Source organism: Corvus cornix, chromosome 6, assembly GCF_000738735.6.
Source record: "Corvus cornix cornix isolate S_Up_H32 chromosome 6, ASM73873v5, whole genome shotgun sequence".
In the NCBI taxonomy this organism is placed as follows: Eukaryota; Metazoa; Chordata; class Aves; order Passeriformes; family Corvidae; genus Corvus; species Corvus cornix.
In genome coordinates this window covers 32,175,692-32,200,012 of record NC_046336.1, presented here as the reverse complement: position 1 = coordinate 32,200,012, position 24,321 = coordinate 32,175,692, and the positions used below count along the sequence as shown (strand labels likewise).

At 42.8% G+C, this 24,321-nt stretch overlaps 2 protein-coding genes across 2 annotated transcripts; both read right to left on the bottom strand.

Annotated features, from left to right (window-relative positions):
- Positions 1-331: 331 nt before the first annotated feature.
- On the bottom strand, positions 332-12,933 carry LOC104690230 (nucleolar RNA helicase 2-like). Its single transcript, XM_039554484.1, has 16 exons — positions 12,924-12,933; positions 11,602-12,188; positions 11,208-11,477; positions 9,986-10,061; positions 8,848-9,026; positions 7,631-7,748; positions 6,670-6,855; positions 5,835-5,980; positions 5,461-5,610; positions 4,447-4,608; positions 3,767-3,886; positions 3,214-3,287; positions 2,294-2,453; positions 1,570-1,704; positions 1,140-1,184; positions 332-649 (listed from the first exon to the last, which is right to left on the bottom strand). The coding sequence occupies exons 1-16, from the start codon at positions 12,931-12,933 to the stop codon at positions 482-484; spliced, it is 2,586 nt and encodes an 861-aa protein (XP_039410418.1). The 3' UTR covers positions 332-481.
- A 40-nt stretch (positions 12,934-12,973) lies between these two features.
- On the bottom strand, positions 12,974-24,249 carry LOC104690231 (nucleolar RNA helicase 2-like). The gene is made up of 15 exons (XM_039554260.1): positions 24,097-24,249; positions 23,330-23,599; positions 22,566-22,641; positions 21,732-21,910; positions 20,077-20,194; positions 19,047-19,232; positions 18,405-18,550; positions 17,593-17,742; positions 16,931-17,092; positions 16,094-16,213; positions 15,261-15,334; positions 14,906-15,065; positions 14,471-14,605; positions 14,047-14,091; positions 12,974-13,553 (listed from the first exon to the last, which is right to left on the bottom strand). The coding sequence occupies exons 1-15, from the start codon at positions 24,199-24,201 to the stop codon at positions 13,344-13,346; spliced, it is 2,136 nt and encodes a 711-aa protein (XP_039410194.1). The 5' UTR covers positions 24,202-24,249; the 3' UTR covers positions 12,974-13,343.
- Positions 24,250-24,321: the final 72 nt, after the last annotated feature.

The following is a 24,321-nucleotide window of genomic DNA, read 5'->3' as shown; positions in this document are numbered from 1 at the left end:
CGCCCCGCCGCCATGGCCGCGCCCCCTCAGGCGGTACCCTGAGGGAGCCGGCAAACGGGAGCGCCCCAAAGGACACCATAGCGCTGGCACCCGCGGGCAGCGTTCGAGGAAGGGTGCTGAGGACTTAATGTCCAGTTTTTCTGTAAAAAATTTATTTTAGAACCCGATTTTTTAACGCTGCTGAAGAGGCGAGGCATGGTTACTGTCCGTGTTTGGATGAATTTTGTTCCCTCACAGTGCTGAGTTTCCAGCACACTCACAGGGTCACAGATGCCCTAACAGGCAGCAGCTACTTTGCTGAGCAGAAAGAAAAATCTCCCAAAACACCTGGTCATTTCAGCAAACATGATTTTTAGCCATCCTCCAAGACAGGTTGGTTTATCAAGGAATAAAGACAAAGAGGAGTATCTAACAGGCTTTTACTGTCTGATAAAATTCAGCTCAGTCCCGTATCTGTAGCAGAGGTTAATTGAGTGTCCTGTTAAAGTCCCCGATTTCCACTCTTGAACCAGCTTTTTCTCTTGAAGTCTCCTTGCCTGCTGTTTCCGAACTTGGAGAACCCTCGTCCCGCCTCCTGGGGATATTCTTCCAGCTCAGGCAACTCACTTGCCACCGACAACTGCCAGCGCCGTGTGTCCTTCCACTGCTCCTGAAACAACACCAATGTAACCAGACTTTATGTCCCTGCAGGGGTGTCCAAGGTAGCATCAGAAGCAACACTGAATGCGAAGGCATTTCCAGACAAATCCCACCCCTGCCAAAATAGGCCATTAGATCCCCCCATGGGAAACACAGTCCTGTGACAAAGGATAAACAATCACAAGGGACAAAGGGAACGAAGTTGACAGAAAACTGGTGAACTCTCAAATACACTGGAGAGGCCAAAACAGACTAGCCAAAGACCACAGAATTTTCGTTAATGAAATGGGGTAATATGGGAACAGAAATGAGAAGAGACATGGCAGGGTATTTTCTAATGACTCTCCTGTGTTCCTTCTAGTCACTCTGCTGCCAACACAACATCCTTATTAAAACCACAAACCTTAACCTCCAAAACCACCCTATACTCAATCCTTTATGGCAGCTGCCAATTTTCAAATCACCAGGTTTTAAAGCCAGCTCTGGCTACACAAACATACCTGTATGTTACTCAGTTCATCAACAGGGATATCAAAGCACACACCCTACCAAACAAAACAAAAGAGGCACAAATTTACAACGAAAGAATAAAGGCCTCGACAACCAATCCCACTACATATGTATTTCTGATGCTTTTTTTTTTAGGAGGCAATTCCTGCATTATCATTTAGGAGTAATGTCTCTAATAATTCTCAAAGTTTTAAAGCACTCAAGTAACATCAATGTTTTTTTTTTTCATTAGCGTATACATGAACAGCACACTCGTGATAGGTTACCATTTCCTGAGAAAAGAGATTGAGTAGGGATAGTGCGGTACCAACATTTTGTACCAATACTTCAGAACTCCAGCCTCAATCACTGCACAAACTGGTTATATGTGAACACACGCAAAGCCCCAAATCCCTTCATTCCCAAGGCTGGCCATCTTACCATCTTCCCCTTGAGGAAACGCATTGCAGACACCTTGTTGTCGACTTCCTCCCCAAGCTGTTCCTTCAGCCCCCGCCAGGCATAGCCCATGGTATGCATCTCTATCGAACACTTCAACACCATGGTCACAAAACCCTGCAGGAAACAGAGAAAAATGTATAACAAGGCTAAACTTGGTCAAACCTACTGCTAGAAAAGATAAAAAAACCCCCAAACTGATACAAGAACCACAGTCCAATCACACAGTATGTCCAAAATTGTGTTACCACACAATGAGCTGGGCCACGTTCTCCCTAAATCCATCAGAAAAAGGAAGTGCTGTACTTTTCTTCAGTTAGGATCTCTCTGAGATCAGGTAATCCCATGCTGTACTTGCAATATGACAGAAACGTAAAAGATTTCTGATAAGGGGGAAACTACAATAGCATGAATCAATCTATTTGCTTGTAAAATGTCACTAAACTCTCTTAGAGCATCAAAGTCTTCTGTTACTTCAGTCTTTGGAGAAATTCTTTTAACTCTCATCACAAGAAAATTTACTGATTTCAAGTGTCACCCAGGAAGAGCTGATTTCAGCTAAGGAACAAGCAACACAGCAGGAGCCTGGGGGTAACAGCTATTCAGAAACCCAGCTGAAAAAGGCTGGGAAGGAGATCCCACATGTGGCCTGGACACAAGCAATTCATGCATCCATCCTTGTTATCACAGGTGCATCATTACTTACAGCTGTTGAGTTGAGCAGGGAGCGCTGCTGGATGTGAGCTGCCCCAGAAATGTGCGCCAGGGCTGCAGCCAGGGCAGCCACCGCCCCCTTTTCATCTATCAGCTCTTCAGCTGATTTTCTGAAGTAGTCTACCGCAGAGGGAGGAACAGCCTCCAGCAACCTACACAGTTACAACACAGGTTTAAACAGGTAAGAAAAGGCCACTGTGAAGCGCAGCCATGTTTAAGACATAGCCCAAATTGGTTATTCCTGAAAAAGGCAGGGGGAAAAAAAAGAGATAGGAAACTAAGAACAGCTACTTCTGTAATGCTATTTCTGGTACAACAGCTCCCCCCATCATTTTTTAGTATACAGTGAACCCAAAACCATGCCCATCATCTGTTTTACACCAGTCAAATCCTTGCTAATTATAATAATCTGCTTCAAGGCAATTTCCGCCACTGGGGAAGCAAATGTAAACAGAGCTGCATGGAATAAAAGCCATAACCCTTGGAAATAATACAAAGAAACACAAGCCAGGGCTAAAACACCCTCACTACTGCAGAGTAACTCCTCATTATACCAAGTATTGCTTTTTGCACACTGCTTCCACCATGTCATCTGAACAGACAAAATCAGTTTCCCCTCACAACAGTAATTCCCTCATCTGTCACTGATTTCTGATTTTATAAACAAAGGGTAATTTTTGCAAAAGATTAGAGAACATTATATTCTTTGAAAAGGTCTATGTTCAGCCCACAGAGATTTACTGATACCACCTTATGTTGTCCATACAGAAAGCAGTGACTTATACCATATAGGCAAAGCCATGCTCACATACAGATGTGATCCCTTAAAGCTTTGCATTAAGCTCTAAGCATCTAGAACAACATCATCTCTAAACCTTTTTTAAGAACAGGCAAATAGGCAAATAAACTTACTTTTTGGCATCACTACTTGAAGCTTTAATTACATCTGTAGCAGAAGGAACGCCTACACGCTTAAAGGTAATACCCTGAAATCAAGAAAACACATTAAAGGTATTTTTGGCACTATACAATTCAATGGTACCTACATCACATTACTGAGACCTCTACTTACTGTTTACAAGACCAACATACTCTTTACTAAGTTATTTCTAAAGCTAAAATAAAGCCTTTAAGTTCCCAGCTTTGTTAATTTGGACCTACTTTACTCCAATGTACATGCAGACTGTGATGCAAGGCATGGTCTGCCTCATGCATTCCTGTCCCAGCCTGCCTGCTGACATCCACAGAGGACTGCCAGCACTGGGAAAACCAAGGCAATACAAGAACAAGCCAATACAAAAGCATCTACAAACACCAAATATCAGCACTTCAGGCCTACTAGTCTATGGGACAGGAGAGTCCCATTCTGGACTTACAAACAGCCCATGATTACAAAGTCTAAGAGTAGCAGGGTGCTTTTAGAGCTGAATAATTTCCTTAAGCAGAGACCTGAGGTACAACTCACCGCTTTGTGCTCGACTTGTTTCAGAAGATCTTCTTCTCTTCTCTGAAACAAACAAATGCAGATACCAGTTCGGCCAGCTCGGCCCGTGCGTCCAGAACGGTGGATGTAGGAATCAACATCCTTCACAAATTGAGATCAACATGAGAAAACCTTATGTTATTTAAACTGTTGACATTTCAGATTAAACACAAGCTAAATTCAAATTTAGCAGCCTAAGGAGTGATACATTATGTGTTTATACCCAAACTTATAACTACACATAAACCACTTAGGTTTGCCTGTGCTCCCCCACCCAAAAGTATGCTACTCAGCTTTAACAAACACTGCTGACAGGCATTTTAATTTTTTTATATAAAAAGCTCCACTAGAGTGGAGCGATGAAAAAGGCAGCAAAAATATTTTAGAGTTTTTATGAAACTCAGCAACATTCAGAAGGAATTCAGAAAAGATGCACAATATCAAAACCTAGGAGTTTCCAGAGTAAACAAAACCCAAGACTTTAATCAAAGCTCAAACTGTAAAACTTTCAACCACAAAATTTTAGATCTGGCATTTAAAAAAAATTCACCTAATTTGTGAATTGGAACAGAACATACTTCTGATGAAAGAGAAATAACCCACCACTCTGGCACCAAAAAAAAAAAAGGTAAATAGAATTTTAGTTTCCCCTAATGACTTACTTTTGGTGGTGAGCACTGTATAACAAGGTCAACCTCGGGAATATCCAAACCACGGGCAGCTACATTTGTTGCAATCAGAACCTCAAACACACCATTTCTGAAGCCTTTTAATGTAATTTCCCTCTGTTTCTGTGGAATGTCACCATGCAAGGACTGGGCATCCTGTCAGTGCAACAAACCATCAACACGACAGTTAATGGGAGTCTAGGCTGCAGCATCTAAAGATATTTACCTGCAAACCTCAAAATACTGTTCAGAGCAACAGAAAATAATTACATAGCTGATACCAAAGGAATATAAAGCATCCTGCTTTGTTTGATCCTTTTCTGGGATTTACTGTGAAAGCAGCATGGCCAACTGGCAGAAATTGCTGCAAGTTTTTTATGTGGATGGTATATGAGATTTCTCTAACACTAGGCAAACCATGTATTCCCACCACTGCTCTTTGCCCATAAATCAGCACTTAGTATCAAACAGGATTTTCTCAAAAAAATATGCAGCACTTTTCCTCACACTCAGAAAAAGGGCAGTAATTCAAGCAAGCACAGAAGACCTGCTCAATAGATCACCTGAGTTCCAAACAGTCTTGGCAAACCTTCCAAGGGCAACAAGACATTTCATTCTACCATATTTGGATTTTCCTGAATGACTGTTCAAAGATCAAATGCCATTAAGAGATGGGAATCCAAAAAGCATATTAATGTAAGATGGGATGTAAGTCCACTACACTAGCTCCTGTTTGTTACAGTTATTACTATCTCCTGGTTATTCAGCATAAGCTGTGTATTTCCTATTGATCTGGGTCCTGCACAGTTTTAAAGCCAAAGGAATAAATTCATAATCTCAGTCAAGAGGATATTTTAACTTCAAATTTCCATTTTTTGAAACAGCTTTCACAAGTCTTAAAACCACCTAGAGAAACAATTTTCTTCAGACAGTTGCAATCTCCTATTTATTTCAGGGCATTCAACCCCCGACTATCAGAACCGCTGCTCTGTGCTCAGCCCCCAGTACCTGTTTGAGTGAAGCATTCATTGCCAACTCATTTGCTTCCCTTTTGGTCTCACAAAAGACAATGGTTCGCCCACGGCTGCCACTGTAGACCTGAATGATGTCCCCAAGAACTCCTGCTCTCTGAGATGAGCGACACTGTATAGCCAAGTGCTGTTTGGGAAAGAAACAAGAAACCTGTGTTAAACCTAAGCCACGCACAGGATAAAATGAACAAAAAAGACATTTTAATTTCTTTTAAGCTTGCAAACAAAATCTGTGTTGTCAACCATGTGAAAAGTCATTCCATACCCCCATTTGTAAAGTTAATGCACAACCCATTTTATCAAGGCCACTTGCTTTCAGGACCTGCACTGCTCTGCAGCAGAATCACTCACTTCCACAGTTGTGGCTGTCCTTTGAGTCTTCCTTCCAATCAGGTCGATCTGTTCGTACTCATCTCTCATGTATTTTTTTGCTACATCATAAACCCATCGTGGACAAGTTGCAGAAAACAGCAGTGTCTGCGGGTTGTTCTCGGAGCCTGGAAGGAAGGACCATCGACTTCAGACATCACAACAAACCATGACACTTGAGAACTGATAAAAAAGCAAGAGTTGCTCTCAAATTGACAAGTCTCTACATGCACTAAGTCACTACAAGATGTGAAGAAAACTGCCAGCAATCAGCTTTTTGTGGCTTTTAGAGCCAAAGTGGTAAACATTGTTTTTCATAATTGTTGAGATTTCTATTTCCAGTAATTCAAGCCTTTTCAAAACTTCTGGCATTAGTGAAATGTGGCAAGGAGTTTCACACATTAATATTACCTCCTTCTGCTCTGTACCTGGTACCTGACAGCTCTGCTGAACACCCACTACATCAGAAAAGAGCAAATATTCCCTAGCTGTCAGCTTTGTGTGACGACAAGTGTACAGACAGATCATAACCCTAAACCCTTCACTCAAGTCACGTCTCAGGATGAGGAACACTAGGGCTTAAGCAGTTGGGTTCGCTGCTTTTTTCCCTAGCTTTTTTTTTACTCCAGTCCATCCAGAGATGCCACTCCAGCCCTTCAGCCATCTGTCACCTCTCTTCGAACTTTTTCCAATTCTACCTTGCCCTTTTCTAGCATCACACAAAGAATTTAAGTTAGGGGTGCACCAGAAGTTTTTAAAGTAGTATAACTGTGTTTTCTGCATTGTCCCCTGTTCGTGTCCTGATGTCTGAGTTCACCTTTCTTATAGGATGATCCCAAGATTTCTTCCACTTGTTCTGCAAAGCCCATGTCTAACATGTGATCCACTTCATCCAAAACAACATGCTTCACACTGGAAAGTTCCAGCTTGCTATTCTGAATGTGGTCTTTGATCCGTCCAGGAGTTCCCACTAGAACATCGATGCCACTTTTAAGGAGATCAACTGGAAGACAGAGAAACAAGGACAGTGTCAGACTGCTAAGAGACAACATGATAAAAAGTTAGCAGCACACAGCAACACCTCTCATTTTAGAAGCAAAAAGCTGCTGCCCTTTAACCTCAGAATAAAGCACTACATCCAAAGGTAACAGCTACCTGCAGTCCTAGCTGCTCTGTCAGGAGTTCCAGTCAAACCTCATGCAAAGTTACAGGGAAATACACCAATTTCCAAGCAACAATCAGCTGACATTAGAAACCTTCAGAGCACTATGGCTTGGTCCTGAGCTCCACTCAGGACCCAGACAAAGACCTGGATATCTTCTACAAGATCACTCTCTGTGTCCAGTTCCATCAATTCAATCCCAGAGTGATCAGTGACCCTAACCCTAAATTTCCATTACTACATGGAAACACTTTCATTTTCCAGCTAAACTCTTTGTCACAGCTACCTCTGGAGACACACAGAGCCACAGGCACATACATAGTTCTCGTCTTTCTGTGGACTGTCACCTAGTCCCAGTCTATGTCCACACAAAAACACAATAAAGAACAAACTAAAAGGACTAGACATGTCACAGATCTACTACCATTCTTTTCCATAAAGATTTATTGGAACTAAAATAATTCAACCCAGGCCGTGTGCTTCCTTTGAAAGCCAGGTCATTTGAGTTCCTGACTGAACTCGAGGTCTGAGGGGGCAAAAAGCCCATTTTTACTTATGGAATGCATTTGGGAAAAGTCAGCTCCAATCCATTAGTAATTCCTTAGCAGTTACTTACGCTGTTCTTTATATGGAGCTCCTCCATAAAAACAAGCAATTGACAGTTTCCTTGTGAGATTCTTGAAGTCTTTGGCTACCTGAGTGGCCAGTTCCCTGGTTGGAACAAGAACCAGCACCTGGAGAGACAGATAAACAGGCAAAAATGTAGCTGTGCTTGGGAGAAGGTGTAGGAGATAAGAGTTTACTACCCATCAAACACCTTGCACTCCCATCTTTATTCTACATTTGTTGTAGAGCCCACAGCTTCCCACCATCCCAGCAATATTAATATTAAAGCCAGGTAAAAGACACTTCAGTAACATTACCAAGGGCAAGGAAGGTGCAGCTCAGCATTAAAGGGTAGGAACAGTCACTAAATCCGGTGTAGTAAGATTTTAAAAGATAGATAGCATGATGCACTCTAGCCATACATCCTTCCTTTTCTCCACCAACCTGCCTTCCTCCAATATCTACCCTTCCCACCAACATTTTATTTAAGAGTGAACCAATAAAACAAAGAGCTGAATTCATCTCTTAAAGCTCTCAGACAATAGGATTTTAAAATTTACATTGTTTATTTAAATTTAATTTAAATTAAATTTAAATTTAAAATTTACATTGTTAATAAAACAGAAGGATAAAGCAGGCAACAAATCTGCAGACTATATATAGTTCTGCAGTCTAACGATAAATATATACACTCCAATGTATAGGAATAGGTATCTGATCACTGGCATCTGGTTACCAATTCCATCTCTAGTAAACACCACTTGCATCTCTTGAGTGTCCAGACATGAAGGAAACAAAACAAAACAAAAAAAACACCAACAAAATCGTTCACTTATCGCCATGGAATTTATAGTGAAAAACAACCTCAGCAAACGCCAAGTCCAGGTGACTCAAACATCACTTAAGAAGAGGCAGGGGACTGAGCCCCAAAGCTGCACACTAAGTGCCCGACGACAGCAGCCTGGAAGTTCCCTAGACACTGCTGCAGTGCCCTGACTGTTCTCCCAAACACAGTCACAAGGGACCTCAAACACCAAATTTGTCATTGCTGTGATGCTGCAAAACTCTGTTACACTCTATCCCCTGATCTGAGCAAAGCACTCAGTATTACAAAAAACAGTATAGGACAAAGAAGTCCCAAACAAAAAACCTGAAAGCAACAGTAAAATCACTTTCAAAACCTGCCATGCTCTAAGGTTTTGGTGTAAACCCTTAAGTGCAAGTTACTTTTGGTGCACGGCCTCTTCTCCCATCCTGCGAGACACTCTGAAGTTTTTCAATCAGTGGAAGAGCAAAAGAAAGGGTTTTCCCAGTTCCTGTTCGAGCTTGAGCAATTACATCTTTGCCGTCATATATGGGTTGGAAAGTCTTCACTTGCACAGGGAACAGGTATTTTACACCTCGAGCTGTAAGATAATTGAAAGACATTTCACTAAAAGGTGAACTAACAATTAGAAGCCCTCATACATAAATAGCCCAAATACGTAGGGCACACCACCTCAAATCCTGTACACAGAAATTGCAGCTTAGAAGAAAACCATATATCTTTACGTTTTATTCATACTCTAGATCAAAAGATATTCCACCCCCACGGTGAGAGTTGAGTATCCATGATGAAATACAGTCTTCTTTGTGACGGATAGTTTAAGAGAACAGGAGAAGGAGGAAGAACCCCAGCATGTTTTTTCTGATACAGTTCAAGATTTTGTGGTAGCTTGGTTTTGAAGGTGAGAAGATGATGGTGTTTGTTTCAAAACATTCTAAAACATCAAAGAGATTTTGCACAGTAGAAGTGAAACAACCCATCCAACAGAAACTTCAGAGCTAGGACAACATAAAGCAACAAGGAGAATTTTTTCCAAGGAACAAGACTTGCACATCTTCCCAACACAGAGGACAAGAATCCTACAGCAATTACTTCCTCAACAAAACTTATCAAAAAGACATGAAAATGCCCAAAACTATGAGAACAACCCTAGACAATCTGTTCACACAAGGCAAATAGTCTTCATATACAAAACTCCATTAAGGTTGTCTAAGAAGCAACATTGTAGACAGCAGACATAGGAACAGAAATAAAGATATAGAGAATGATGCTGACGAGGACTGTGTCTCTAGAATGTGTATCTAGGAATAACCACTCCATGGAAGAATAATTTCATCTTAAGGCACCTGAAATTGAACAAACCAGAACACTTTTTTCTACTAACAGCAGATTCTCTAAATCCACAACGACTGCTCATATCATTCTTAGCATACAATAAATGTAACACAGTTTAGGACTATTTAACTTTGGCTTATGCAGGTAACAGAGTGCAATTCTGAACAAACATTTACAGAAATGTCTTTTATCACACAAACTAACCTGTGAGAAGGTTGATAGTGTTTTGTGAGAGCAGAAAATTAGAGAAGGCGCCTTCTTTTGCTTCTTCTGTCAACTCCTAACAGGATATAAAAAAGAAAAAAGACTTACTAGTCCTGCAAGATGAGCATGAAACATACTCTACACAGGCACCCAAGAAAACCTGTGCATTTGCTGTACTACCACAGTTTAACCAGATACTTCCTTTCTGCTCAAAGGAAAAAGAAAACCCTTTGGATACAGGCATGCTTGGCAAATCAGGAAACGGAAACTATTTGTTAAAAATTTTAACTAGAGTCCACTGAAACCATGAGAAAACCCTTTTTCACAACAAAACATACTTACAATTCACTCACTGTGTGAAGCATGAATTTCCCTCTAGAAGACACCTATGTAGTACACCATGCAAAGAGCTTTGAACTTTACACGTGAGTTAATACTTAAAACACAAAATTTAGATTTTACTTCAAAGATCCAAGAGGTTGCATCATTACACCCTACATACAAAAAACACTCTCTTGACACACGTTCCCACCCTAGACACAAAACTACTCACAGGAGGCCCTACACAGGGCCCCGTTGGACATTTGTGCGAGAAGCGGGAGAACTCCAGAAGTGGGAATTAATGAGAACAACTGTGGCTTTCTATTACAGAACACTTTACCAATACTTCTTCAAAGGTCCTGCCATCAGAGAGAGTACCATCACAGCACAAAGTTAAGTCATGTTTCTGGAATGGTGGCTGCCTATGCAGCAGGGAAAAACCTTTGTGCTATGGGACACAAACAACCTGTGACACGAAGACGAGTAGCACGTGGAAACTGCTCCCCTAACCAGCCGCCATCCCGACAGGACACGCTGCTCCGAACGGTCGGCATTTAGCGGGAGGGGGAAAGCACGTGGAGAGCAGCTCCCACGGAGAGCAGCTCCCACGCGTTGGTGCACGTGGTGCCGAGCCTCACTCACTGCCCGCAGCCCGGGCGGGAACAGCAGGACGCCGGGCAGGATGAGAGGCGGGATGCCCGGGCACTCCCGATGCCCAGGAGCAAGTGCCGCACATCCAAGGCGGACAGCGGCAAAATGTGCCTACGACAGATGCCTCGTGCTCCCACTGTCTCGCAGCTCAAGTCTCCACACAGCGCGCACTACGTGTTATTAAACCCACTGATTACCAGCAGAACGTTAATTAATCAAGACATGGGCTGTGCTGGCAGAGCACCCCTACCTCGGCGCCGCTGTCCTGCTCTCCGGCAGCTGGGGATGTCACGCTGTCGCTCACAACGGAGGAAGATTCCACCGCGTGCTGGGACGCGTCGCTCTTTCCTACCAAACCGTTGCTCTTCTCCTTGATCTTTTTCGTCTTCTTGGGCACGGGGGGCTCGAAATCGCCGTCCCCCAACCCGCTCTCCTCGGGCTGCGCCTGCTCGGCCTCGGCCTTACCGCGCCGCTTCGCTTTCACCTGCCGCTTCACCTTCTTCTCCGGCGTCTCCTCCTGCTGCGGGAAAGCCGCCGTCACACCGAAGAAGCCCCTTCTTCCCCCCTGCCCGCCCCCAGTCGACTTTAAGCCCCCCAAGCCCGTACAAAATGGCCGCACCCGCGGCCGCACGTGGCGCGCCCACCTTGGCCTTTCTGCGGCGTCCGCGGCGCACCGACTCTGCGGCGGCCGGCGCCTGGGGCTCGGCGGGGCTGTGCTCGGGCTCGGCGGCGGGCATGGCTGCCGGATGCTCCCCGGGAAGGTACGCGGCCGCGGCGCTGCTGCCAGTGTCGGGGCCGGTCTCGGCGCGGCGGCCCCAGGACGCGCGCCCCGCCCCGGCGCGCAGGAAGTGAGGCGGGAGGGCCGGTCCGCAGGGCAGCGCTGCCGACAGCAGCACCGACGGGCCCGCCCCGGCGCCGCACAGCCAGCCCAGCCGCCGCCCGCCGCCGCTCGCGGGGGCCAGCGCCGCCCGCACCGCAGGGAGCCCCAGCCGCGCTGCCCGGCCCCACACGGTCCCCATGCAGCCGCTGCGCCCTCGGCCCGCCCCTTCCGCCGCAACGCCCCGCCGGCCCTTTCCGCCAGCTCCTCCGCCACCGTGAGCTCCCTCACGGCCCTCGCCTCGTGGTCCGCTTAGCAGACCTCCTTTCGCGGACTTCCCCTCATGGGGCTCCCCTTGTTGCCCACAAATCCGGGCTTGTTCCGCGGTGTGCAACAAGCCAACATTCGAGAGACCTTATTGATTTCAGAGCTGCACAAGCTCGGGTGTTCGGTGGCACAAGTATAGCACCACTATCGGGCTTATTCAAACACAGAAATCCCGAGTTAGAAAGGGCCCAGCACTCTACAGGGATTGGTTAGTATTTTCCACACAAATTCGGTAATCCCAGCTAACTTCTCCACATGCTCAGGAAAAGGGTATTGACCCCCTTAGGTAGGCGTCTTTCTGACCTGTAGCCGTGATTTTTAGTTACAATACTAAAACATAATTCACCCATAGGATACATGGTCCATGAGCATTTTGCCAACACAGCAATGTATACATACACATACATCAACATACTGATTTACTTCATCCTTAAAGCTTCTTAGTTCCAGGACGTCCTTGATTAAGGGCTGCTGTTATCTGTTGCATTGATTAGGCTTGAAAATATACAAAGATGTTACAGTGAAGAACATCCTTACCTATAATAATCTTGCCATATTCCACCTTTTGCAACACCCTAATGGGGTTATGAATCTCCTTCACAGTTGTCCCTCATCAGGGTTCCTCTTCAGGAGCTTCCCCTCAAGCTTTGGAAACTGTCTTTCCTACGCCTGTTGTATAAGGAGTCACAATTTGGGACAGAAACTAAAAACCAGTAAGTTTTAGGGAAAGAAGAGTTTAATTCCAATTCCACAAAATAAAAAAACCAATAGGATTTATTTTTCCTTCACTGGCTCCTGCTGCCACGCTCCCCAATCCAGCACCTTCCAACATCGCCACCAAAATACTGCTTCAAATATGTGACAACAAAATATGAAGTTGTAAAATAATATTTAATTTTATCAGAAAATGTACAGGTTTGAGCAGCAATTCAGATCTCTATATATTATACAGTGAACCAGGCTACACTTGAACGCAACAGACATATTATGGAAAGATTCAAAGAGCAATATGAGAAACAAAATAAACAATTCATTTTTCCCTGTGGATTTTTTGGGGTTTTTCTTCCTTTGCACTTTTTTTTAAAATGAACAGAACCTTGTTTATGAGCAAAGTAGTACTGACCAAAAAAAATACCTTAATGAAGTATTTTCCCCAATGGTACAAACACACAGAAACAGCCTAGTGTAATGTGATATAAAACACTTCAGTCCCATTTTTTTCTCACTTCTGGATTGTTGAAGTTAATGTTCAAACGCTCTGCTGAAGCTTCGTTTCTGGCCCCTGCTCCTGAATCTGTTTCTACCAGAGCCACCACGCCGACCATTCCTGGAGCTTGAGAAGCTTCGGCCATTTCCTCCACCACCTCCGCCTCCTCCTCGTATGGATTCTACCAACTCTGGTAATTCAGTTGCCACACACAAACGCCAGTGTTTTGAATCTTCCCATCTTGCCTACCAGAATGAAGTCAGACATAGCAAGTTAAATTCTAGGAATACAAATATAGGGTATGTAATAATTATTAAATTTGCCCAACTGAAAGGTAAAATCGTGAGCTGATATATGGGATTCAAGCTTCTAACTGGAGGGATCAATAATTTTGGCATAGTAATACTAATGCTACCAAGCAAAAGCCTGAATTCACTTTTCTGTGGAGAGAATTCTGGGTGAAAACAGAATAGAGAAAAGAGGAATAAAGCTTGCTGCCTACAAAGATGAATCCAGCACCACTTTTCTCAGTGCAAAAGTTTCAAGTTATAGACTTTTGGTCACAGGGGAATGGCTTAGAAAAGAAACACTGTGCTTATTCTGCTCTTCACTTCCTTCCAAGCCATCCCTTTTGCCACTAGGAAAGGCAGGATAAAGGCTACATCATCTTTTCAGTCTAACCCAGTCCGGCCAGTTTCATCTCCAGTATGCTGTACCCAGTATTTGCAATGAACATACCTCTATTTCTTTTTGGTCTGCCGCAGGAACATCAAAGCACACACCCTGAAAAGAAAGAATAATTTTAATGCATACAAGTCAAGCGTTTTAAATGATTGCAACTAAAAACAACAGAGCCCACAAATCTACACCTGACAGACAAGTACTATCAGGACTGACTGTCCTAAAAAATGCTTTTCTGTTTTGACATTAAGGCACAATTAACATGCTTCCTACCTTTTACCTGTTCTGCTATCCCCATAGCCATGCATTATCCTACCTCCTGAGCATGTCAGCAGAGCCCTAAGCACTAAAATAACAGATTGAGGCCCATCATCAACAGTGCCTGGAATAGAGAAAAAGACCAAATAGCCCCCCTGACAATTGCTAAGAAAAGGCTGCAATCAGAAGAGCCCAGTAGCAAAGACACAAAACAAAAACTTACCATTTTTCCCTTGAGGAAACACATTCTGTTCACCTTCCGATCAACATCATCACCCAAAACTTCTCGCAGTCTTCGCCAGGCATAGCTCATATTGTTTATTTCTTCAGAGCAGCGTAGTATCATTGTAACAAATCCCTAAAAAGAAATGGGGCACGTTCCACTCAGTCAGAGGAATAAGCTTCAGCACATATATTGGACAGGAGAAACCTGCCAATTTACAGTTTATTAACTAAATCTTTGAGTCGGTACTGTTACAGGGCATCGAGTATCTTTACAGCCACTCTATTGTTGCTTTTAACAAAATCAGTACTTCCTAGTGGCTTAAGTGTAGTTCTCAAACAAAATGGAGACAAATAATTCTCTGTTTAGACAACACAGAGGTGTGGCTCTTTTTCCAGTTTCAAGACAAGCATTAAGCCATACACCCTTCCTTACCACATCTGAGTTCAGCAGCGAGCGCTGTTCGATGGAAGTAGCACCCGAAATATGGGCCAGAGCTGCAGCCAGAGCATTAACTGGTCCCTTTTCTTTTATTAGCAACTGAGCAGATTCTCTGAAATACTCAATAGCAGTCTGAGGAACAGAATCCAGGCACCTAAGCAATTAAAGCAAAAAAATTTAACAATTTATACACCAGTATTTACTAGGCTCTGGAATAGGAAAAAACCACAGTAATCCAAGATTTCAACAGTGTTCAGAAAGTTCAAAGAGACAGCAAAGAATAATTCAAACAGTCCTTCTGAATGAGGAAGGGAAGAAGATACAGCAGGGCTTGAGTCCCCGAACACACCTCATGGCATCTTTGCTGGAAGCCTTTATTATGTCTGTTGCAGTAGGAACACCAACACGCTTGAATGTAATGCCCTGAAATTTAAAAGGCAAAAGACAAATAAAAATTGCAGACCATAAATAATTCAGTTCTAAAGAGGCAGTATTGAATTCCAACAGAACAAGCATTAAAGTCTGTAATTTTTCTTCTTATTTTCACCTTTTAATTTCCAATTATTTCTAGAGAAAATTGCAAGGTTAACCTTACAGGAAAATGGGTAACACTTAAAAGGCTCTTATGTACCAGATCAGTTTAAATGGTTCAGTGACCTTAAACTGAAAACAGAAACCATTCTGGCAGATTCCTGGGGAAAACAGAGTCCTACAAATTCTAAATTACTACTTTTAGTCTGATAGATTTGAATCTAAGTACAAATTACAGAGTCTCAGTCTAAATGTAACTGTTTCATGTGCCAGGAATAAACCATCTCATCCCAATCACATACTTAATTGTCAAGGAAACTACCATATGGAACACTGCACAAAGTGCAAAAATGCAAGTAACAGTTCTCAGTAAAGCTGCACATATGCACATCACTGGTCAGATGATAACCAGGGTGAACACTACACTGAAATACTGCGAGTTTTTTTTCTCATTTCCACAAGGACAACCTTACTGGCATTTGCTGAAGAGGTGTGGGCATGAGAATCTTCAGTGCTCTCGCTGCTCCACAGTAACCGACAGTAACCAACCACCCTCCTCAAGACACCCGAACCTCCTCTAGGTGCTTTATAAACAACATTCTGTACTTGAACAAATTAGAGTCTTGCAATTAGAAGAAAACAGTACTTTACCGCTTTTTGTTCCACGTGTCTTAACTGATATTCTTCCTTTCGCTGATAAAAACAGATACAGATCCCAGTCCGCCCAGCTCGACCTGTGCGTCCAGAACGATGAATATAAGACTCCACATCCTTCAGAAAAAGAGAGCCTTATGAGTTACCTAATTCATTGTAATTTGATCAATTCATTGCATCCACGTAACTTGTAGAAGCCATTACCGTTAAGCCTGAACAGTGCACAGTAACTCCATAAGAGAGTTAAATTAGAAAACATTATTTCACTAATATCAAGCAAATATGCTTTTCCATAATCCTCTAAAAATCATGGTTTGAAAGCCAGAGCCATAAGCATAGATCAACTTTATGCATCACCACACATTTGGAGTGCGTATTTCTCTACAACAGTCCCACTCACCCTCCTGCACATCCACTTGAGTGTGGTTACTGTGGTATTAATAGCGTATTCACTGAAACATTACATTGTTTCTTTTAAACGCTCTTAATTTCAGCCACTGTTCTCACTGTTCTGGTCCATAGCTCACATTCACCCCCACTTAAGAGAACTATTCTTCTCACTGCTTCCAGTCTTGCACACACCTAGCCTCAAAGGGAGAGGCTTGGAACAGCCTCTTAAGAAGACATTTTAAGGAAATCATCTTTAAACATACTAGGGGCTGACACACTTTCAAAAAATCCCCTAAGAAATTACTTCTACATATCTGGACGTTCCTCCCCCTTAAACACAATGCTGATGAACTCTCTGTGGTCAATATCATCACCTGATAGCGTACACTACTTGAAAACAAGACTACAGATTATTACAAGACATCCAACATAACAGTCTCCTACCTTTGGTGGTGAGCTTTGTACAACCAGGTCAACTTCTGGGATATCTAAACCACGGGCAGCCACATTGGTTGCAACCAGAACTTTAAATGAACCATTTCTAAAACCCTTCAGTGTGATCTCTCTTTGCTTCTGAGGAATGTCACCATGCAACGACTGGCAATCCTGAAAAACAGTATTATTTTAGAACTGTACCAAAATCCCATACAGTGCTCCATTTTATGGTCAGCTTTGGGTATAACATCTTGGTATTTGATAGGTACCGTATGGCAAGATACAGAAGATGAACTGAATTACTCAAATTTATATTTTAAGTGTCTTACAATATGTACTCAGTAATTCTTATTAATATACCTAAAAGGCCTTTAACAGTAGTAGGAAAACAGAACTGCAATGTGTGTCTTAGCTCTACATCTAATTACTGTGACATATGAAAACTTTGCCCTAATTTGCCATCCACACCATCTATGGCTGTTTCAAAATAGAAATCTACAACTTTTGTTTCATGTGCATGAGAGAGAGTAAAATCCTATCTGACCACACACAAAAGCCTGCCGTATGCGTTTTGAAACTCTCCTTAAAACTTACACATCATAGGTCTGGTATCAACATAGGGTTGATACATCTCTGACAGGTTTTGTTACTTAATACACATGATAAAATACCTGTTTGATTGAAGCATTCAGAGCCAGCTCATTTGCCTCCTTTTTGGTCTCGCAGAAGACAATGGTCCTCCCGTGGCTGCCACTGTAGACCTGAATGACATCTCCAATAACTGCAGCTCTCTGAGACCAGTGACACTCTATTGCCAAATGCTGCAGAAAAGAATTCCAGTGATTAGCTTGTGTAAAGTTAAGATTCTTTTAAAATACTTTTGGAACTGTTAAATACAGAAATAGTAAAGACAGCTCCCTGATGGGGAAAATGTGCTAACTCACGATCCTGGAACATAAAAAATCCATAAAGCTCTTATGCTCACCACAATTAGTCTTATGTTCAGCAAAATAATTACAGTAAGAGAAAATCAGGTGTCTAGCATACATGTATTATATTCCTTGCTATGGTATTTACTGCACAGCAAGCGAAGGCCTACTGAGGTGAGATACTACAGGAAGTTTGAAAAAAAGTATCTTGTATACAGAATAGCAGAAGTTGACTGTGATGTCCATGACGATTTAAAAGCAGCAGGCTGATGTTCATGTGTGCCTTTTGCTTCCAACTTGGATAAATTTAGATACTACTTTTCTCTGAAAACCCACAAAATGGACAAGAAAAGCCTCTCTCTACCTGTGATGTGAGAAGAGAGATCCTAAACCCAGAAACAGCTTCACTAGCTGTAATGTGCCTTATGCTTAGAAAAAAATTCTCAAAACAACTTCCAACATCACTGTGGTAATGCACCTTAGGAAGAGATGAGCTCTCATAGCATAAAAGAAAAGGGAAAAAGCCTGAAAACATTTCGCATGAGATTACTCACTTCTACTGTTGTAGCAGCCTTCTGAGTTCTTTTCCCAATAAGGTCAATCTGTTCATATCTGGACTTCATGTATTTCTTAGCCACATCATACACCCAGTGTGGGCAAGTTGCAGAAAACAACAGTGTCTGGGGATTGTCTTCAGAATCTTAAAAAAAACCAGAACAATGCTTCACAAACTTCATACATTTCACCTAACAGATGTACACAAGTTCATTACATGGGTGATTAAAAATGAGGTTAAATATCAGTACATAACATAAAGAAGGCAATTGAGGTTTTTAAATTTATGCATTACTGACACCTGGAGTAAAAAATGTTCTAGAAAGTCTAAATAATTTCAAGATTATGAAAAAATTACTAAGGCCAAAAAATCCAATCTGTTTTCAAGCACTGATAGAAGTAAAAAGCTAATTCGTTTTAATTTGAAGAAGCCCAAGCACAACTTGAAGATAGGTGTCAAAGACAGTTATTTACAGACCCCTAGGTACTGAATTTCCAGTTTGCAAAGGTTCTGTGAATGAGTCTCAAGATCACAATATAGAATATTCAGTCATTTCTAAACAAAGTCCCTTTATACCTGAATTTTAGCTAACTAAATTATCACTAATATTTCCTACTATTTGTTTAAATATTGGGATTACCCTTCTTGTATGCAACTCGTAAAATGTCTTCCACTTGCTCAGCAAATCCCATGTCCAGCATCTGGTCAACTTCATCAAGTACAACATGTTTCACCTTGGTAAGGTCCAGCTTGCCATTCTGGAGGTGGTCTTTGATTCGACCAGGTGTCCCAACCAAAATGTCAATGCCACTTCTCATGAGATCAGCTGGTGAACAGGGAAGAGTAGAGTTAGCAGTGACTAGGGAGCAATAACACATGGTAGTAATGAAACAGCTTCTTAAACCATTCATAAGTACACTCCTTACAAAAGTGAGAACAAATGATGAACAGGAAGAAAAAATCTGGAACAAAAAAAGTAAGGTAGAATATCTACCTCTCTTCATGAAGAAAAAAAAAAATGTACTTCCCTTCCCTGTCCCCATGATTTAAAGTAGCAAGGGTAAGCTTCTTTTAATATTCTTTAGAAATAGTTAGCTCTTCCCAAATTATCTACTTTAACTGGAAATTTTTTAAAATTTACCTATTTAACTATTCAAATTGCAGAAATCAACTCCTTCCTGAGGTTCTGCAGTGGAAAAACAATCATCCCTAATGCCTCAAGATGTATCATAATGAAAGAGCTCATTCTCATTCCTTGTTTACAACTACCCAGACAGTAAATTACGCTGTCACAACAATTTCTTCTCCACTTTACAGATCCTCTATGTACCCCTTATCACATGAAAAAACACATACCCACCCACAGCTTTAAGATTAAACTTTTTTAAAGAAAATGGGTTTACAAAAACCTAAACCCAAATACAGGTGATACACACAGTATACTCTGTTTCACTTTAATTTAAGGTACATGAACAGATAAGCAACACCAGGAATACAACTGACAGCCACAGCCATTTATCTCCGTAAGAAGATACATTTTGAGCTGCTGAATTTCCCATGAATAGTATCCAGCCCTTGAGCTGTAAGTGTGTGTTTGGAAAGACCCAACTGCATTTCTTAAATATGGGAGTCAATCAATATTTCAATTATTAGTCCAAAGAGTCACCTACTTTGTCCATTATAGGGAGTTCCTCCATAAAAACAAGCTACTGTCAGCTTCCTTGTGATGTCCTTGAAATCTTTCGCAACCTGATTTGCCAGCTCTCTTGTTGGACAAAGAACTAGAACCTGCATAGAAAAGACAAAACAGGTATCTTCTCAGTATGGCTTCTGAGAAGCCACTAAACTTCTGATAATTAATTTATATCTGACCCTTTGTAAAATTAAAAAAAACACAGCTGTTTTAAATAATTATCTAAGCAAAGGCTGGAGAAACACACTGCTTAAGTCTCTTGTAACATCATTAAACTCCTTCAGCATATACTCACTTAGGACAGGCTAACTTCTTTTTAAACAGGATAGGAGATACTTAAATTTTATTCAATTTTAGCTCCTGAACAGATCAGCTACAAGTTTTCTTCTGCATGTGCATATGCTGTTTGAATGAATACAAGACTGAAGGATGTGGGTAACAAAAGGTTTTTGCACCTGCTCAGTAATGCTTCACAGTCCTATGAGAAGGTGTAAGGAAGAGCTATCAGCTGTCTCTCGGCTTCCCTGTGGCTCAGGGAAACATATGTTCAGTCTGCAGTGCTGCTGTGCTAATCTATATCCCTGCAGAGGCAACCAAGGAACCATCCTCTCTTCCAACACACAGCTTCCCTGCAGGCAGGTTAACCAATTCCATTTAAAATGTGATTGAAGCACTGCTCTCCAACCTGGCATCAGTCGCTTCACAAAAGGAACCTTAAAATCCTTATCCTCTTATCCTATTTACCTCTTTCAACATTAAAACCCATTACCAAAAAGCAAACAGTAGTGTATTATGGTAGAGTGAGGCCTGGAATCTTTTATAAGGCTTACAACTCCCTTGAAGAAAGCTTTTCCTTCTCCAAAAGACTGTACCAAATCTAGAGACAGCGTTCTCAGTCAGCCAAGCAATGTGATGGGCAGATGCATATAAAACTGCTAGTACTAGTTTTGGAATGCACTTCAGGTAATCTATGAGATGGCTGGCAAGATTAAACAAACTGACAAAAATTATTAATGAGGACATGCTGAGCTTTGGCCTATCTAGTTTTTTTGGAGGAATCGTAAAGAATTCAGTGAAAAACCACACATGGTATTCCTTAGCAGAATGAACACAGCTTATAATGAATCTGCATTCTCTGGAGCAGAAGCTTCAACATTTGGTGGTGCTCCTAGTGAAAACTAAGTCTATTTTTAAAACCTCCCACTGTTTACATGTTTTAGAAAGAAACATGTTTAAGTAGACAGCTTTTATCAAGCTGTCAAGTTACAATTAGTAACTCATCTGTTAGCAATTTGGAGGAAAAACAAGCATCCAGTAGCCACTGGCCCTGAACAGGGAACGTGACTGAGCAAAATTAAATAGGAACACATTGAACACCTGTAGTTTTGGTGTCCCTGTGGCAGAAAAAGGAACTGACAAGTGCATAGATCTGTTGTGCTCTTCACTCTTCATCAGAGGCTGGGAGGCAGCACAGGACGCAGGCAAAGCCCAGCAAACACAGCTTTCAAATCACCTTTAATGTGGGTCAGCTTACCCCTGCACAGACCTGAAGAATTTTTCTAGCAGCTGAAAACCCTGAATCATTTAGATGTAAGACAAAGCAAAATCACCATTTTAGCCAGGCACAGTTACCTTTGGTGGACGGCCTCTTCTTCTTTCCTGTGACTCTCCCTGAAGCTTTTCAATTAAGGGAATAGCAAAAGAGAATGTTTTCCCTGTTCCAGTTCGTGCTTGAGCAATGACATCTTTGCCAGAATACACTGGGTTGAAGGTCTTCACTTGCACGGGGAACAGGTATGTCACTCCTCGAGCTGTGACAATTTCAAGAGATTTCCTTAATATGATCATTTTACAAGTGTTCTTTCATACTCTTCAGTGGAAATTATTCCAAGAATTTCCATCAACTCTAAAGTAAGACTGCATCATCACCTCCACTGATTTATTTGATCAGATGAGTCATCTGCAAAGAGTGCCCCAGGACTATCCATTTTATTCTCTCACTTCACACCCCCAGAGACAGTGCTAGCTAGGACAGAGAAAGTTAATAGCCTTTATGGAAGACTTTCAGTACTGTGCCAACATATCTCAAAATCCCTTCTACTCTTCTTTTTATTCATACTAAATCATGTGCAAACTAACATCACAGATACTAAATATAACTGGTTTTCCTTTATTCACACCAAAAAACCCTTTAATTGAAAAATTCTCACACATCTTTTTTTTTCCCCCTTGGCTTGTGTCATTTAGAATTTTACTGCAAAGGCTAAACTGGACAACACTGCAAACAGGAAAGTCTGCGCTCAAAGGTGTATTTAGAGCAGGCAATCAATGTCTTCTGCACAGCATCCGTGCTTGTACACGCACAAGCAGAGCACATCTCGAAAGCTTATTGATCGAGGGTGTTGAACATAAAAACATGACAGAGATCACTGACATTCTACAACACCACCTTGCCAAGAAACTTACCTTGAAGAAGCTGGATAGTTTCTTTGGAAATAGAAAAATTGGAGAAAGCACCCTCTTTCTGTTCTCCAGTCAACTCCTGTTAGGTAAACAATAACTCAGATAAGATTCCATGTGAATATCACATGACTGTCAGTAAATTCGAAGTAATTTAAGTAAATTCAGCATAGCCACTGGTGTCATACTCTTCAGTGACAGTGTCACAGCTGCAGTTAAAGAGCCTTCTTTGTTTTACCATCATATTTGAAACTTGGACAAAGTTAGCAGAAGTCATCTGTAGGTTAAGAGTGTTTCGTATCTAACAGCATAGTAAATCCAAAACACTCAAACCAAACCTGAAAACTCTTCATTAGAATAGTAGAATATCATGAGTTGGAAGGGATCCACAAGGATCACCAAATCCAACTCCTGCCTCTGAACAGGACAACCCCAAAAATCACATACACCTCATGATGCTGAATCATATTAAAGCTCCATCTCAGTGCAACTTGTCTGTCCAGCAACAGCTACCACAGCACCAGACTGCTGAAGCAAGGAAACCATGATGCACTGATCCAGCACTTCAGGACTTTCATAATTCAAAATTCTTCCAAATTCTTGGCAGACTGAATAATTCAAGAACTTTAAATCTTGAAAATTTACAGCACTTTCGACTGATAAGGAAGGGGGGAAAGGGACTACAACCCATTCTAAATTTGGCCTTGTTACAATGCAGGAGTTAAAAATTATAACACACCACTATAACTAAAACCAGTCCTTAGCTTTACCTGATCCTGCTCGCTCTCACTTTCGCTCTCACTTGACGTTTCACTAGAACTACTCTGTCGGCTTCTGCGGGAGGATTTGCTGCTAAAGGAAGACAATCTCGATTTCTCCAGGCTTTCCTCTTTCGTATGACCGTTCTGTTTACTGACACTCTTTGATTTCTTGGGTTTCGGTGTGTAACGCTCCTCATCCGATTCCTCGCTTTCATCTGTCTGAGTCCTTCCCCTCTGAAACTTGTCCCGGTGTTTAGATTTCTTCTCCTTTTTTTCCTTCTGGCAAGGCACAGAGCAAATGAAAATACACGCTCGTGGATCCAAGCGACACGGAACAGAGAAGAGGGTGCAGAACAGTTAAAGCTTGAAGTGCACGTTCTAGTTACTGACGGGGGCGGTGGCTGGCACAAGGCAACAGATCCCTGCCGGCCGCCACCGCTCAGGAGACACGTTACCGACCACGAGACAACCGGGCCTTCGTTTTCGGGGCTCTCCCCCGCTCCGGGTGCCGGGGAAAGCGCCTTCCGAGCTCCCGGCGGGCTCCGGCAAGCCCAGCACGTCTGGTGGGGCCGCCCCGACACGCGGCGAGGCCGCGGCCCGGCTCGCCCGCGCACGTGGCCGCCCGGTCCGGGCCACCCCGCGGCCACGCCGCGCACACCTCGCCCGGCCCGCGCCACTGGCGGTGCGGGGTGGCCGCGATCCGAGGCCAGACCCGCCGGGCACCAGCCCCAGCGTGCGGGCGCGGCCAGGCCGTACCCGGAGCCCTTCCCTGGTACCTTGTGCCGCCGGCGGCCGCTCTCCGGGACCGCCTCGGTGTCCATCGAGCAGTCGGAGCCCGACTCGGCCCCGCTGCTGGTGCTGCACCGGGTGGCCTCGGGCATCTCCGCTCGCCGCCGCCGCTCCGCCACGCCGCGCTCCGCAGCAGCCGCGCGCCCGCCTCGCGTCACGCTCCGAGCGGCCGAGGCGCCCGGCAGCCAATGGACGGCGGATCCGGCAGTGCG